Raw genomic sequence first — 14936 nt, 5'->3', positions numbered from 1 at the left:
GGACAGCGTCCCTCATGTCTGTCTCAAACAGATGCTGCAGGACAGCGTCCCTCATTTCTGTCTCAGACAGATGCTGCAGGACAGCGTCCCTCATTTCTGTCTCAGACAGATGCTGCAGGACAGCGTCCCTCATTTCTGTCTCAAACAGATGCTGCAGGACAGCGTCCCTCATGTCTGTCTCAAACTGATGCTGCAGGACAGCGTCCCTCATTTCTGTCTCAAACAGATGCTGCAGGACAGCGTCCCTCATTTCTGTCTCAAACAGATGCTGCAGGACAGCGTCCCTCATTTCTGTCTCAAACAGATGCTGCAGGACAGCGTCCCTCATGTCTGTCTCAAACAGATGCTGCAGGACAGCGTCCCTCATTTCTGTCTCAAACAGATGCTGCAGGACAGCGTCCCTCATTTCTGTCTCACACAGATGCTGCAGGACAGCGTCCCTCATGTCTGTCTCAAACAGATGCTGCAGGACAGCGTCCCTCATGTCTGTCTCAAACAGATGCTGCAGGACAGCGTCCCTCATTTCTGTCTCAAACAGATGCTGCAGGACAGCGTCCCTCATGTCTGTCTCAAACAGATGCTGCAGGACAGCGTCCCTCATTTCTGTTCAGCATCTGTTTGAGAACAGATGTTTTATATTTTTGTATTTATATTAACACTTTATTTATGTATATATGTTTGTATTTTCGCCCCCCCTCCCCCCTCCTAATTATATTTATTTTTAATTGTGGCAGTTCTGGTCCTCCATAAACTGCTGTCATGTCATGTTGCTCATTGAGGGACAAAGCAACACGTTTATTTTGGCTTGGATTAAACTGAGATCCCCTAATGAATGATGATATTCTGATTTACTGCACTTCAAGTATATTTTGTATCTTACTTTGAGCCATATATAAAGAGCTCACATGATGCACACGTGTGTGTTTGGGTTTTGTTTCCTTCATTCTGCTCTCCTCTCTCGGCAGTGGGCGTGGCAGAGCGGAGCGGAGCAGACACATATCTGTGCCCGTCTGCTGTAAATGAATGCTCACCTGACCACTCGTTACCGCGTGATTCTTTTGTCTCTCGTTCCTGCCCATGATATGCTTATTGTGTTTTACCGTACTCCTTCAGGCCAGATTTCCAAATGAAAGTTTATATTTTTAGATAATTCTCATCACTGCGAGTTTTGATTTCGCTTTTTTTGTTCCTCCAGTCCTGCTTACCTTTGGTTTTCTGTTGCCTGTGATTTTCTGTTTCATTATTGGACATCCAGCCCCCCCCCCCCCCAGTACTTTTTTCGTCTCATTCTCTGCATTTTTAATGAATGAATGAATATATTTATTAGATAGAATGTTAGGGTACAAGTACAGTCACACAGTAGCATGTATTACAGTACAAGTACAGTCAAACAGTAGTATGTATTACAGTACAAGTACAGCCAAACAGTAGCATGTATTACAGTACAAGTACAGTCACACAGTAGCATGTATTACGGTACAAGTACAGTCACACATCCTGTCTAAGAGGAGCATTTCTAAAAAGCCCTTGCGGTCTTGTTTCCGTTGAAAGTCCTTCGTACATAAATCATCCACAATTAACAATACAAATAAAACTAATATTAAATTACTCAATTGATGCAACGTAACATTAGAAAAACGAAAATAAAATGATTGTACACCGCCAGTGCAAACTAACAATTAATCTGAAATAAATTACACCACTGATGCAAAATGACAATGAATGACAATAAATAACTTACATAAATTACGATAAATTACTAAAGCAATTAATATGTGCAATGTAGGTGGACAAAAAAAAAGGAGGGGGGGTTTGATCCGGAGAGAGTCGTGATGACTATCTCCGTTTCTGTCCCCCTGAAAGGTGTATTTTTAGGGCCGTTTTGAAGGAGGCCAAAGAGGTGCATGTTTTGAGGGCAGGAGTCAAACAGTTCCACCCTTGGGGGGCAGTATTGTAAAAAGATGATTTACCCATGTTAGACCTATAGGAGGGGGTAATCAGGTTGTTGTTTGAGCTCCCTCTAGTGTTGTGGCTGTGGGTGTCACTAAATCTGTGGAGGTGTTTATTCAGGTATGCAGGGATTGAGGGGACTGAGGGCAGAGCTGCATTGACTATTTTAAATGCCAATCCCATTTTGAGCTGTTTAACCCTGTCTTCTACCCTGAGCCATTTCAGGCTAGCAAAATGTCCAGGAAGAAGGTGGGTCATGGGCCCCAGATTGAGGAGTAGCCCAATCAGTTTGTTTTGGGAGGTTTGGAGCCTGGTTTTCAGGGACACTTTGATGTTTGAATACCAGGAGGTGCTAGCATAGTCAAAGAGGGGCTGAACGAGGCTCCAGCAAGAGTCCGGAGACAAAAGCAGACATTCTGCCCAAAACTCTTGTTCTCTGGTTGACTTTTTTGATCACCTTAGTTGCCATACTATCACCAGACAGGTATTTGTCAAGAACACAGCCCAAATAGGTAATCTCTTCTTTGCTGGAGATTACTGTATTATCGACTGTGACCTTGAAATCATTAACATTTATCTCACGTAGAGAGTGTCTTGACCCAAAAAGAATAGATTCGGTTTTACCAAGATGTAGTGACAGTTATTTTGGAGTCCTCTTTCCTGTCAGTCCCGAAGTGGAACGTAACAGTGCAGTTAAACATTTACTCAAGTACTCACTTGCTTATCTTTTGAGTTTCACGTTGTGCTGGTTGTGTTTGTACATACAACAGAGCTTAATTAAATTACTTTTTTTTACAGTGTATAGCGCCAGATCATAACTGAAAGTCATCTCAAGGCATTTTTCAGGTGTAGCACGGAAAGACAGAACCAACTTGTCACACAAAAGCAAGCACTTTGGAGACGGAGGCAAATAAAAACTTCCTTTAACAGGCAGAAACCTTGGACAGAATCTCAGACTCAGATAGTGGGAGACCATCTGTCTGGACCGGTTGGGTTGAGAGAGAGGGAGAGCGAGAGAGAGACAATGAAAGAGAGGAAGAGACAGAGACAAGGACAGAAAAAGAATATTAGAGAGACAAAGAGAACGAACAGGAGTTGAATTGTTGGCCACATTAATTTGTGTTCTATGTGCGTAATGTTTTCAATAATATCAGTGAATTTCCCTCTAGAATCGCTTCACAGGTTCATTAGAGTTCATCCACCAAAGAACAGTTTTGTAGGGTGTGTATCTTCAAAGGAATTCCGAGGACCAGATGCTCACCTGGACTCAATTGTCTTTGGTTATATAAGTCTGAGGCTACCGCGTGTCAGAAACTAGGACCTCATGTCAATCATTGATTGATTGCCTTTACTGGGAGAGGCTGAGGTCTATATGTCGCTCAACAATGTTTCAAAGTCAATTAAACCAATCATAGTCCATATGGTGTTCCCCATAGTTTAGTTCTTGGACCCCATGATATTTATGATCTAAATTATTCCACTTTTGCTCTACCACTGTCAACCTTGACCGTTTCCATGGCATTAGTGCTCGGATGACTCACAATTCCCTAACGTTTAACCCGTATGCAATAAAGGCTAATATTATTGTCTCGAGACACATATATAAAATACCAAGTTTAATTTTATTCACTGTTGCTGAGATAAACAAATCTGCATGCTATTTTGAATTCTACCTTCTGCTTTAACACAGATCAGGAATACAAAAAGCTTTCTCCACCTGAAGACCAAGACCCCCCCCCTCTCCCAATGTGAACACCACCCTCTCCCGATGTGAACACCACCCTCTCCCGATGTGAACACCATGCCCCCCCTCTCCCAATGTGAACACCACCCTCTCCCGATGTGAACACCATGCCCCCCCTCTCCCAATGTGAACACCATGCCCCCCCTCTCCCAATGTGAACACCACCCTCTCCCGATGTGAACACCATGCCCCCCCTCTCCCAATGTGAACACCACCCTCTCCCGATGTGAACACCATGCCCCCCCTCTCCCGATGTGAACACCACCCTCTCCCGATGTGAACACCATGCCCCCCCTCTCCCAATGTGAACACCACCCTCTCCCGATGTGAACACCATGCCCCCCCTCTCCCGATGTGAACACCACCCTCTCCCGATGTGAACACCATGCCCCCCCTCTCCCAATGTGAACACCACCCTCTCCCGATGTGAACACCATGCCCCCCCTCTCCCAATGTGAACACCACCCTCTCCCGATGTGAACACCATCCTCTCCCAATGTGAACACCACCCTCTCCCGATGTGAACACCATGCCCCCCCCCCTCTCCCAATGTGCTGCAGTGATGTCTTTATGTCCTTCCCTTCTTGCAGGTGGTCTTAACACCGCATCGCACCACCCTTCCAACTGGCTTCTACTTAAAACCTGCAACTGTTTTTATGTACTTCACCTCGTGCCTCAGTCTTTCCATGGCTTGTGGTACATTGTGTAGTGCTGTTACCTCACAGGAAGAAGGTTCTGGGTTCGATTCCTTTCTGTGCGGCGTTTGTATGTTCTCCTCGTGCCTGCGTGGGTTCTCTGGCTTCCTCCCGCCTCCAAAAGCACGCAGCTCAGGTGAATTTGTCAGTCTAAATTGTCCGTAGTTGTGAGCGTATACGGTTGTTTGTTTGACTTGTCTTTTGTGTGGCCCCTGCGATGAACTGGCGCCTCATCCAGGGTGTACCACGCTTCTCGACCATAGCAAGCTGGGCTAGCTCCAGCAGACCTGTGACCCACAAGGCAGGCAAACGGCTGAAGACAGACGATTGAGGTCGTCTCGTCTACAAGAAGATGGACGGATGGATGGACATCATGTGTGTGTGTATGTGGCAATGTGTGTGTTGTGTAAAATACCCTTTACACAATGTAACACCAGTGACTTTTGTCTCTGTCAAAACGGCTGCCATGTTTTATCAGTCCTATAAAAATAAGTTGTTTTGAGGTTCAGAGTTTCACCCCCACCTCTGTGGGAGGAGCTTAAAGGGAGCTTGATTCGGACTTCAGGTGAATAAACCTCTACAATTACAAGATGTATAAATGGACTAAATGATTGAACATAAAGGATTTGGTTTGTTAATCTGTAAAAGTGAACGCCTCACATTGTTTTTACAGAAGCAGCTAAATAAGAGAAACGAACTTTACAGTTGAATTACTGAACACGTAACCGTAAGCATTTAACCCCGAGACAATGAAATACAGATGTTTTACATGCATTATGGTTCCAACAGTCTGGAGGCTAGTTGTTCTGATGTTACCTCCCTGAGATCTGAATGGCTGCCCAAAACAGGCCGATGTTTATGTTGTGACACTGATAGGAGCTCACAAACATCAATAAATAAGTAAAAAATGCACTTCAACTTAAAAACAGGAAAACAATTATTTACCTTCTACGGCCAATGAAAAAATAAATATATATAGAAATGAAGAAAAGAAAAAACCCAGAAGAAAACCATGGATATTTTCCCACTGGAATAATCCTTCACAAAGTTAATACAGCGATTAAGTCTAACCATGCCTCTACAATGAAAGCTAATAAGAAGGCCTGCCCTAGACTAGTTTAATGCCGCCACTGCTCTCCATCGCCATCTGGTGGTTAAAAGCTGCATTTCAAAACAACTGGATGGATCCAGCAGGCTGAAGCTGAAGGGCTGAAATGCTTCTTAGGAATATCGTGTCGTGTCTGGATGCAGGGAACGTTAATGTCACTTCAGTCTAAACCAGAAAAGCACTCCGAGAGCGCAGACCTCCGCCAAGCTGCTCATCCCCCCCTAACTGGATTTACACAAAATGAAAGCTGGCTTCATTTTTTTATTGCATTGTGTGAAACACTTTAGTACGACTGACTGATTGAAATAGAGTGTTAATAATAGTATAATGGCTTTTCTGAAGCTGCATGTTGGACATGTCCAGAATAACGCTCTTTCTGTTCAGTGAGCTGTGGCAGCAGCGCAGACACAGAGAAACGGGGGCGTTGCGCTTCCTTTAACGGTCCAGGGGGGGGGGGTCCAAACTGTGCCATGGAGGGCCGAGACGGTCACTAAAACGAGTCATTTTAAGTATTACACCTCCTTCAATTTGAGAGAAGGAGCTCATTAGAGAGATCAGCTGCTGGAGAGAAACCCTGGAATGTCGGCTTGGACACCTCTACTTTAACCTGTGGTCAAAAGCGTGGCAGCAGCATCTCGTTTATGCTGAAAAAGGATTCAGTGCCGCTGCAGAAAACGCAAGAGGAACTCAGCATGAAGGACGGAAATGTTTAACCTGACGTTTGATGTGAAACAAGGTCCCATGAGGAATAATGGCAAGCTAACACGTAGCTCAAGTCGACCGGTCTTCAGGGCCATGATGCTGCATAAGGTTGAAGCACGATCAACAGTTTGAACAGAATCACAAGAATCAGAGCCGTTCAATCACCCCACGAGCCAATCAGACGAGCAATCTGCTCTAATCTTCAAATCAGATTATCCGGTCCGGTGTTACACCTCCAGGCTCCTCCTGGGCCACAAGGGGCTAAGCGACAGCCAATGAGAGCGGCTTGTCATGCAGCTGAGGAGGAGAAGGCCCTCGCTGTGTGGGACGCAGCAGCTTCTGAATCAGGTACCAACCAGTGAGCCCGGTCTGTCATGTCCAACCTTCATTTGGAGCTAATCCACAAACATTTAAGGCTCAGAACAGAGCGCAGCAGTACTACCGTTACTACCACCAAGTACTGCCACTACTACTACTACCTTTCACTATTCTCATTGAGCTATTGGCCGTTCCATTCTTCTCTCTCTTTCTGACCTTGGATTTATTCTTTTTTATTTTATTTTAAGGTTGTACCACGAGCGAGCAGCCCGTGAGACGGCTGGGGGTCCGTGTCGGGCGTTTCAATCACATCCTGGTCAAATACTAATTTTTGCTTCTCCTACTCCCATCCTTGAAATCAAATTAACTGAAACGACAGCAAAATGAGCCCAAATTAAACTACCGGTGGTCATAAATTACTTACATGACTGAGTTTTTCTAAAACTCAGCAGCGAGCTACATAATTTAAATTTGACGTTCAACTGATTCCATAATTGAACACCAATAACAGAAACGCATCGATATTTAACATTTGTTCTCAAATATAAACAAACCTCTGAAATTACATCTCCAGTCTCTTAACTTAAATTTGCTTTGAATGCCGACAGTGTCATTCATTGTCATTTTGCATCGGTGGTGTAAAATCATTTTATTTTTCAAATGTTACTTTGCATCAATTGAGTAATTTAATATTAGTTTTATTTGTATTGTTAAATGTCGATGATTTATGTACGAAGGACTTTCAACAGAAACAAGACCGCAAGGGCTTTTTAGAAATGCTCCTCTGAGACAGGATGTGTGACTGTACTTGTACTGTAATACATTCTACTGTTTGACTGTACTTGTACTGTAATACATGCTACTGTGTGACTGTACTTGTACTGTAATACATGCTACTGTGTGACTGTACTTGTACTGCAATACATGCTACTGTGTGACTGTACTTGTACTGCAATACATGCTACTGTGTGACTGTACTTGTACTGTAATACATGCTACTGTGTGACTGTACTTGTACTGCAATACATGCTACTGTGTGACTGTACTTGTACTGCAATACATGCTACTGTGTGACTGTACTTGTACTGTAATACATGATACTGTGTGACTGTACTTGTACTGTAATACATGCTACTGTGTGACTGTACTTGTACTGTAATACATTCTACTGTTTGACTGTACTTGTACTGTAATACATGCTACTGTGTGACTGTACTTGTACTGTAATACATGCTACTGTATGGCTGTACTTGTACTGTAATACATGCTACTGTGTGACTGTACTTGTACTGTAATACATGCTACTGTTGTACTGTAATACATACTATTGTATGACTGTACTTGTACTGTAATACATGCTACTGTATGGCTGTACTTGTACTGTAATACATGCTACTGTTTGACTGTACTTGTACCGTAATACATGCTACTGTGTGACCGTACTTGTACTGTAATACATACTACTGTATGGCTGTACTTGTACTGTAATACATGCTACTGTGTGACTGTACTTGTACCCTAACACTCTACCGAATAAATATATTAGCATATATATTCATCATCAAAGAAAAACACAAGAGCACTTGGTTTGTAAAATACATTTAATCCCTTAATATTTGGGCAAACCGTCTACCAGCTCCGGCGGGGTTGAGATCACGCGGCATCACCCCCCCCCCCCCGGACCCCTACACCGTACCAGACAAAGACTCCACGATACAAAGAGGAAGAAAGGCCGCCATCGTCTCTCTGCAGCCCCGAGGATTTCCATTAGTACAATTAGTCTGAGCTTCTGTTTCTCATTCGGGCGATGAGACGCGAAGACACGGTTTTAGTCGGCGGATGGAAACGGTTACACAAGTCGACATGGCGACGCGAGCGTGCAGTCGAGCGTTCCTATCGGCGGCGGCGGCTGCACCGGGTAGGACACCTCGGGATGCTCAAGCCTACGTGGTGGGGTAAGAAGAGCACGGCACCGAATAGACAGCATGGCACCGGGGGGGGGGGGGGCTGCGGTTCAAATGGAGCAGACACAAAATCAACACGAGTGAAATGAATCTAGTGCGAGGCGGGAAAGAAGAAAGGATTCCATCGCTTTGAACTAAACACGAGAACGACCAACGCGAGAGACTGAAACATAACTGTGTACTTTATCAGAATATAACATCCAAAAGCCACCAGTAAAATACCACCATGTGTACACAATACTGAAATACTTTCAACAGCTCAGCCAAAAATGACTCCTTCCTCATCTCCTCATCCTCATGCCGGTAGAAAGTCTGTTTACTTCATTCAGCATGCACAGTACTCGAGTACAGCAACACGGGAGGGGGGGGGTTCTAGGCCCCGCAGAGGAACGGGGCGTGAAGGAAGGTTCTAGGCCCCGCAGAGGAACGGGGCGTGAAGGAAGGTTCTAGGCCTCGCAGAGGAACGGGGCGTGAAGGAAGGTTCTAGGCCCCGCGGAGGAACGGGGCGTGAAGGAAGGTTCTAGGCCTCGCAGAGGAACGGGGCGTGAAGGAAGGTTCTAGGCCTCGCAGAGGAACGGGGCGTGAAGGAAGGTTCTAGGCCCCGCGGAGGAACGGGGCGTGAAGGAAGGTTCTAGGCCTCGCAGAGGAACGGGGCGTGAAGGAAGGTTCTAGGCCTCGCAGAGGAACGGGGCGTGAAGGAAGGTTCTAGGCCTCGCAGAGGAACGGGGCGTGAAGGAAGGTTCTAGGCCCCGCGGAGGAACGGGGCGTGAAGGAAGGTTCTAGGCCTCGCAGAGGAACGGGGCGTGAAGGAAGGTTCTAGGCCTCGCAGAGGAACGGGGCGTTAAGGAAGGTTCTAGGCCTCGCAGAGGAACGGGGCGTTAAGGAAGGTTCTAGGCCTCGCAGAGGAACGGGGCGTGAAGGAAGGTTCTAGGCCTCGCAGAGGAACGGGGTGTGAAGGAAGGTTCTAGGCCTCGCAGAGGAACGGGGCGTGAAGGAAGGTTCTAGGCCCCGCGGAGGAACGGGGCGTGAAGGAAGGTTCTAGGCCTCGCAGAGGAACGGGGCGTGAAGGAAGGTTCTAGGCCCCGCGGAGGAACGGGGCGTGAAGGAAGGTTCTAGGCCTCGCAGAGGAACGGGGCGTGAAGGAAGGTTCTAGGCCCCGCGGAGGAACGGGGCGTGAAGGAAGGTTCTAGGCCTCGCAGAGGAACGGGGCGTGAAGGAAGGTTCTAGGCCCCACGGAGGAACGGGGCGTGAAGGAAGGTTCTAGGCCTCGCAGAGGAACGGGGCGTGAAGGAAGGTTCTAGGCCTCGCAGAGGAACGGGGCGTGAAGGAAGGTTCTAGGCCCCGCAGAGGAACGGGGCGTGAAGGAAGGTTCTAGGCCTCGCAGAGGAACGGGGCGTGAAGGAAGGTTCTAGGCCGCCGTGCACTCAGGCAGACAAAAACAAACCAACGAATTCAGTGACTCAGATTTTGGTTGCAGCTTCTAAGAAGAAGTGAGATTCCTTCTATCGTTCATTCCTGTGTCTCGCGTCCCGCGTCTCGCGTCCCGCGTCTCGTGTCCCGCGTCTCGTGTCCCGCGTCCCGCGTCTCGTGTCTCGCGTCTCGTGTCCCGCGTCTCGTGTCTCGCGTCCCGCGTCTCGTGTCTCGCGTCTCGTGTCTCACCACCAGTGCTGCTCACACTCTGAATGTGAGCAGCACTGGTGAATGATTCACCATCTGGCCTACAGGAGGGGGGCGCTGTAATACAATGTCCATGCTCAGGCAGTCGTAAAGCACCGTTTGTATATATTTACATACAGTTTATACATAAAACAGTGGAAAAACATTCATGAAATCAGGAATATACCAGCATGTTCATAGCGAGGAAGCAGCAGACAGCCGAAGACTGGCGAGATATAACATCGACACATCGGGTTAGCGTAGCGCTGGCTAAACATGCATCACAGCATCTGGGACTAAAAACAAATGGATGAAACGGCCGTCTGGAGGAGCTAAATCCAGCAAGCAATATAAGTGACGATTCCTGCTTATAAAAAGGAAAGGGAGGGACGGAGACGAGACTCCTCCTCCGTGGGGGGCGGGGCCAGACGCCTTCAGTACACCGGACTGTTGCGGATCCCGCAGCACAGCACCATGCTGAAGATCATCTCAAAGATCTGGGAGGAAGAAGACAAGCAGTGTTAGCTGACATGTAAACCACATCCAGCAGCTAACTAGGTTAGGTTAGGCTACTAACCAACCCACGACTAACTCAGCAGCTAACTAGATTAGGTTGGGCTACTAACCAACACACAACTAACTCAGCAGCTAACGAGGTTAGGTTACTAACCAACACACGACTAACTCAACAGCTAGCTAGGTTAGGCTACTAACCAACACACGACTAACTCAGCAGCTAACTAGATTAGGTTAGGCTACTAACCAACACACGACTAACTCAGCAGCTAACTAGATTAGGATAGGCTACTAACCAACACACGACTAACTCAGCAGCTAACTAGATTAGGTTAGGCTACTAACCCAGCAGCCAACTAGATTAGATTAGGCTACTAACCAACACATGACTAACTCAGCAGCTAACTAGGTTAGGCTACTAACCAACACACGACTAACTCAGCAGCTACCGAGGTTAGGCTACTAACCATCACACGACTAACTCAGCAGCTAACTAGGTTAGGTTACTAACCAACACACGACTAACTCAGCAACTAACTAGGCTAGGTTACTAACCAACATATGACTAACTCAGCAGCTAGCTAGATTAGGTTAGGCTACTAACCAACACATGACTAACTCAGCAGCTAACTAGGTTAGGCTACTAACCAACACACGACTAACTCAGCAGCTAACTAGGTTAGGCTACTAACCAACACACGACTAACTCAGCTGTGGTTTATGGAGCAACCTGCCCAGAATAAACAAAGTGACAGTTGGGGGCCGGACCCCCCAAAAAATACAACTACAGACCCTTTCCTAAAAATGTGCATATCATGGAAAAGTGTATTTATTTCCATAATTCCATTCAAAAAGTCAAACTTTCTGAGATTATAGGGTCCACAATTGAAACAATTTCAAGTGTTCCTTTGCTTATTTTCACGTAATTTGAGCTCCCAGCTCAGAAATCCCACAAAAACAGGAATTCAAAAAGAGATCTTTCTCGATACAAACACGCCCAAAATACCAAAATAAAAGTTCCCTCCTCGCCATGAAAAGAGAAAAGCACAGAACTAAATTAAAATGTACACAGGTCGTCTGAAAAAGTCAAACTGATGACTGAGAGTGAGGGGAAGTCATAATATTGAACACCTGCAGTTCAGATGTTCCAGCACTGATCTAGAAAGATAACCGACTTTAGATATATATTCCTAATAAAAGCTGAAACTTGTAGCAGGAAGTATTTAAATATCTGCTGACCAGTCAACACATAATAATGTTCCCCGAGCTCAGAGGACGCGTTCGTGTTCTCACCATGATCACTGCGATCACCAGAGCAGCAATACCGATCAGGTAAATCTTATCGGAAAACAATTCCCGGATCCTTTGGTGGCAATTCTGCGAAGGAAACCAAGCAAATAAACAATTACAGTAGTCCCTCGATATAATGCGGTTCATTTTCCACGACTTCGCTGCTTCGCTGAGTTTTTTAGTGCAATTTCAGATTTTATTTTTGCACTTGAACGCGCAAGACGGAGGGGCGTGGTCGGAGGTACTGTGAAATACGCGCTAGTCGCTATTAATCATTTCTCATGTGTTCAACCTCGTAGGTTGATGATTAAAATTAAATTTGTTATTTCTAAAAGCTATCATGTTTATTTGTTAAGCGTTTGTTCTATAGCGCTCTTATTCTCTGTGTAAAAAGAGGCTTTTATTTTGTAGGAGCATAAACGTCACGTCCCTTTTGGGTTTCGTTTCTTCCTGTTGATACATGTAGCCGCTGCCGTTCCGCTGTGCTAAGCTATCCAATAAAGCAGCATGAGAGGCTAAAGACAGCACGAGTAGAATATTTGTTCTTCTGCACTCCAAGCGGCTCTTTCCTCGACCTGCACGCCTTAACATTATTAACAGGAAAACGTTTACTGTACGTACTATATATTTATATTCCTCCAACAAATGTTTAGTTCTGAAAAGGTTCTGATCTTTGGTTTCATTCTATAATACTGAAACAATCTATTTAGATTAATGCCTGACTGTTAAACGTGTATAAAGTGTGTGGTGAGGGGTTTTACAGCCTTAAAACATTTATGTACATGTATAATAATTAAAAATAAAATAAAGATCACTACATTGCGGATTTCACTTATTGCGGGTTGTTTTTGGAACGTAACCCCCGCGGAAAATGAGGGACTACTGTATTGGTATCAGTTGTTGTCACGGCAACAAGAACGCGGTCACATTCCCGTGAAGCCATTTATAAATCAACTGGAGATTATAGTTTTGGATTTTCAGGCTGAGATTATCACATCCGCCGAGGCGGGGTTTTACGGAATCACCAGAGGCGGGGCTTATGGAATCACCAGAGGCGGGGCTTACAGAATTACCGGTGTTGGTTTGTGTCTGTTAGCAAGATAACTCAAAAAGTTCCAGACGGATCTTGATGACATTTTCAGGAAGCGTTGGGAATGTTACCAGGAACATACGACTATATTTTGCTGCTGATCCAGAACAGATCCTGGATTATTGATCACTTTGAAATTTTCATTGCAGTCAATGGAGCTTCAACACTTGGTCAAGACCTCGGTTGGGAATTTGACACACTCATGTGGGGGGGGGGGGGGGGTCTCTATCTCACCAGTGAATTAAATCCAGATCTGATCCAGAATAAGGTCAGGAACAAATGACATTTTAACATTAAACCCATTTCTGGATTCAAGAATCAGTTAAAACATCAACTCTGATTCACTTTGACTTTTCATGTTGGTGTATAAAGATACCAGAACAATCTAGAACCTTCCGGTGCTGATCCAGATCACCGTGTGGACGGTGTAGATCCAGTTAGGAGGGGAACGAGCCGCTTGGGGGAGCAACGAACTTGAGGAGCCCACAGGCTGATGCTGGCCTGGGGGTGGGGGGGGTCAAGGTGCCCGCGGCCACCGGTGGATTAACACGGCTGGTTTTACCGCTGAATCCGGCTCCAGCGCTCCAACGGTTAACTTACAACTGAAGTTCCGGAGCTGGGGCAGATGTCGGTCAGGCCGAGGGCGTCGGCGAACTGGGTCAGGAACAAGGTCCCCTGTCCTTTCCCACAGCAGCTGAGCTGAAACGGGAACAACACCGCGATGGAACCCGAGGACCAAGCGTTCGTCTCCAAGGCAACGGTGACATGTCTTCATGGATGCCGGCAGCCGAGGTTCCATCGATGGACATACCGTCTCATGGAAGACCTTCAGCACCGAGGCGGCGGCCTTCAGCCTGTCCTGGTCGGTGAGGCTCTGCGCCGCGGCCTTGTCGTACACGGAGTCGTAGTAGACGATCATCTCCCTCGACACCTGCAACAGAGAGGCGGCCTCAGGCAGCAGCCAATCGGGAGGAGGGCAGGTTGGACCGCCGGCCTTACTGTGTCTTTGTGCATGAAGCCCCAGATTCCAGCTGCAACTTCACAGGCGAACAGGATGACCAGGCAGGCGAAGAACTGCCGACAGCACAGAGAGGCAGCCGTTAATAAAGTTTCAGTTTGGATGTCTGGACAGCTGGAAAGCAGCCGCCATCATCTGACTCCTGGAGGAACTTCAGCTTGGCTTATGACCAACGCTTGCTGCACATCTGGACACGCTGAGGGCCCCACCTCTGGCTCTGCAGCATCTAAACACCCATTTAGGAGAATCCACATCTGTATCCGTCGCTCAGTTCACACAAAGTCAGAGGAGCAGGAGGAACGCCCTCTCTGGGGGGGCGGGCCTTGTCCGTGCCGGTTGCCATGGTAGGCCAGGGCATGCAAGCGAGGCGCCGCCCACAGAGAACTCGCTTTGTAATGCTGCTGGCGGCGTGGAGCTCCACAGGAAGTGGGAGTGACTCACCGTTCCCAATAAGCACTGGGACTCCTGGATGGCACCGTAGCATCCCAGGAAGCCGACCACCATCATCACGGCGCCGACCGCTATCAGGATGTGCACACCTGGACAGAGGGACGAACGGCACCGATTGATTGGTTAATGCCTCCGGCGAACAGGAAACACTCTAAACCGCTAAAAGCCTTCAAACCGCTGCGGCTGCGAACGCCGTCCGGCCCGCTGCCAGAACCGCCGGCCCGCAGCGCCGTCCCGTCCGCTGCCAGACCCGCCGGCCCGCAGCGCCGTCCGGCCCGCTGCCAGACCCGCCGGCCCGCTGCCAGACCCGCCGGCCCGCTGCCAGACCCGCCTGCCTGCAGTGGCGCCTGCTGGACAGCAGACGGCACGATGCTGCCTTCGTGCCCATTTGCCAGAACGCCGTGAGTCACCTTGCAGTCACACGGAGACGGGCCA

The 14936-nt window shown here is 47.2% G+C and overlaps 1 protein-coding gene across 1 annotated transcript in view; it reads right to left on the bottom strand.

The window, feature by feature from the left end:
• Positions 1–9738: 9738 nt before the first annotated feature.
• The window catches only part of LOC137916489 (CD81 antigen-like), a 13781-nt gene continuing 8583 nt past the window's right edge, over positions 9739–14936 (bottom strand). The window contains exons 3-8 of the mRNA XM_068759519.1: positions 14493–14590; positions 14033–14107; positions 13845–13964; positions 13634–13732; positions 11947–12030; positions 9739–10634 (exon numbers count right to left, since the gene is read on the bottom strand). Coding sequence (XP_068615620.1) covers positions 10572–10634; positions 11947–12030; positions 13634–13732; positions 13845–13964; positions 14033–14107; positions 14493–14590 — 539 coding nt within the window. The 3' untranslated portion in view covers positions 9739–10571. The remainder of the gene's footprint in view (positions 10635–11946; positions 12031–13633; positions 13733–13844; positions 13965–14032; positions 14108–14492; positions 14591–14936) is intronic.

The sequence above is a fragment of the Brachionichthys hirsutus genome, chromosome 1, assembly GCF_040956055.1.
Source record: "Brachionichthys hirsutus isolate HB-005 chromosome 1, CSIRO-AGI_Bhir_v1, whole genome shotgun sequence".
NCBI classification, from domain to species: Eukaryota; Metazoa; Chordata; class Actinopteri; order Lophiiformes; family Brachionichthyidae; genus Brachionichthys; species Brachionichthys hirsutus.
This window is presented reverse-complemented; position numbering and strand designations above follow the sequence as displayed.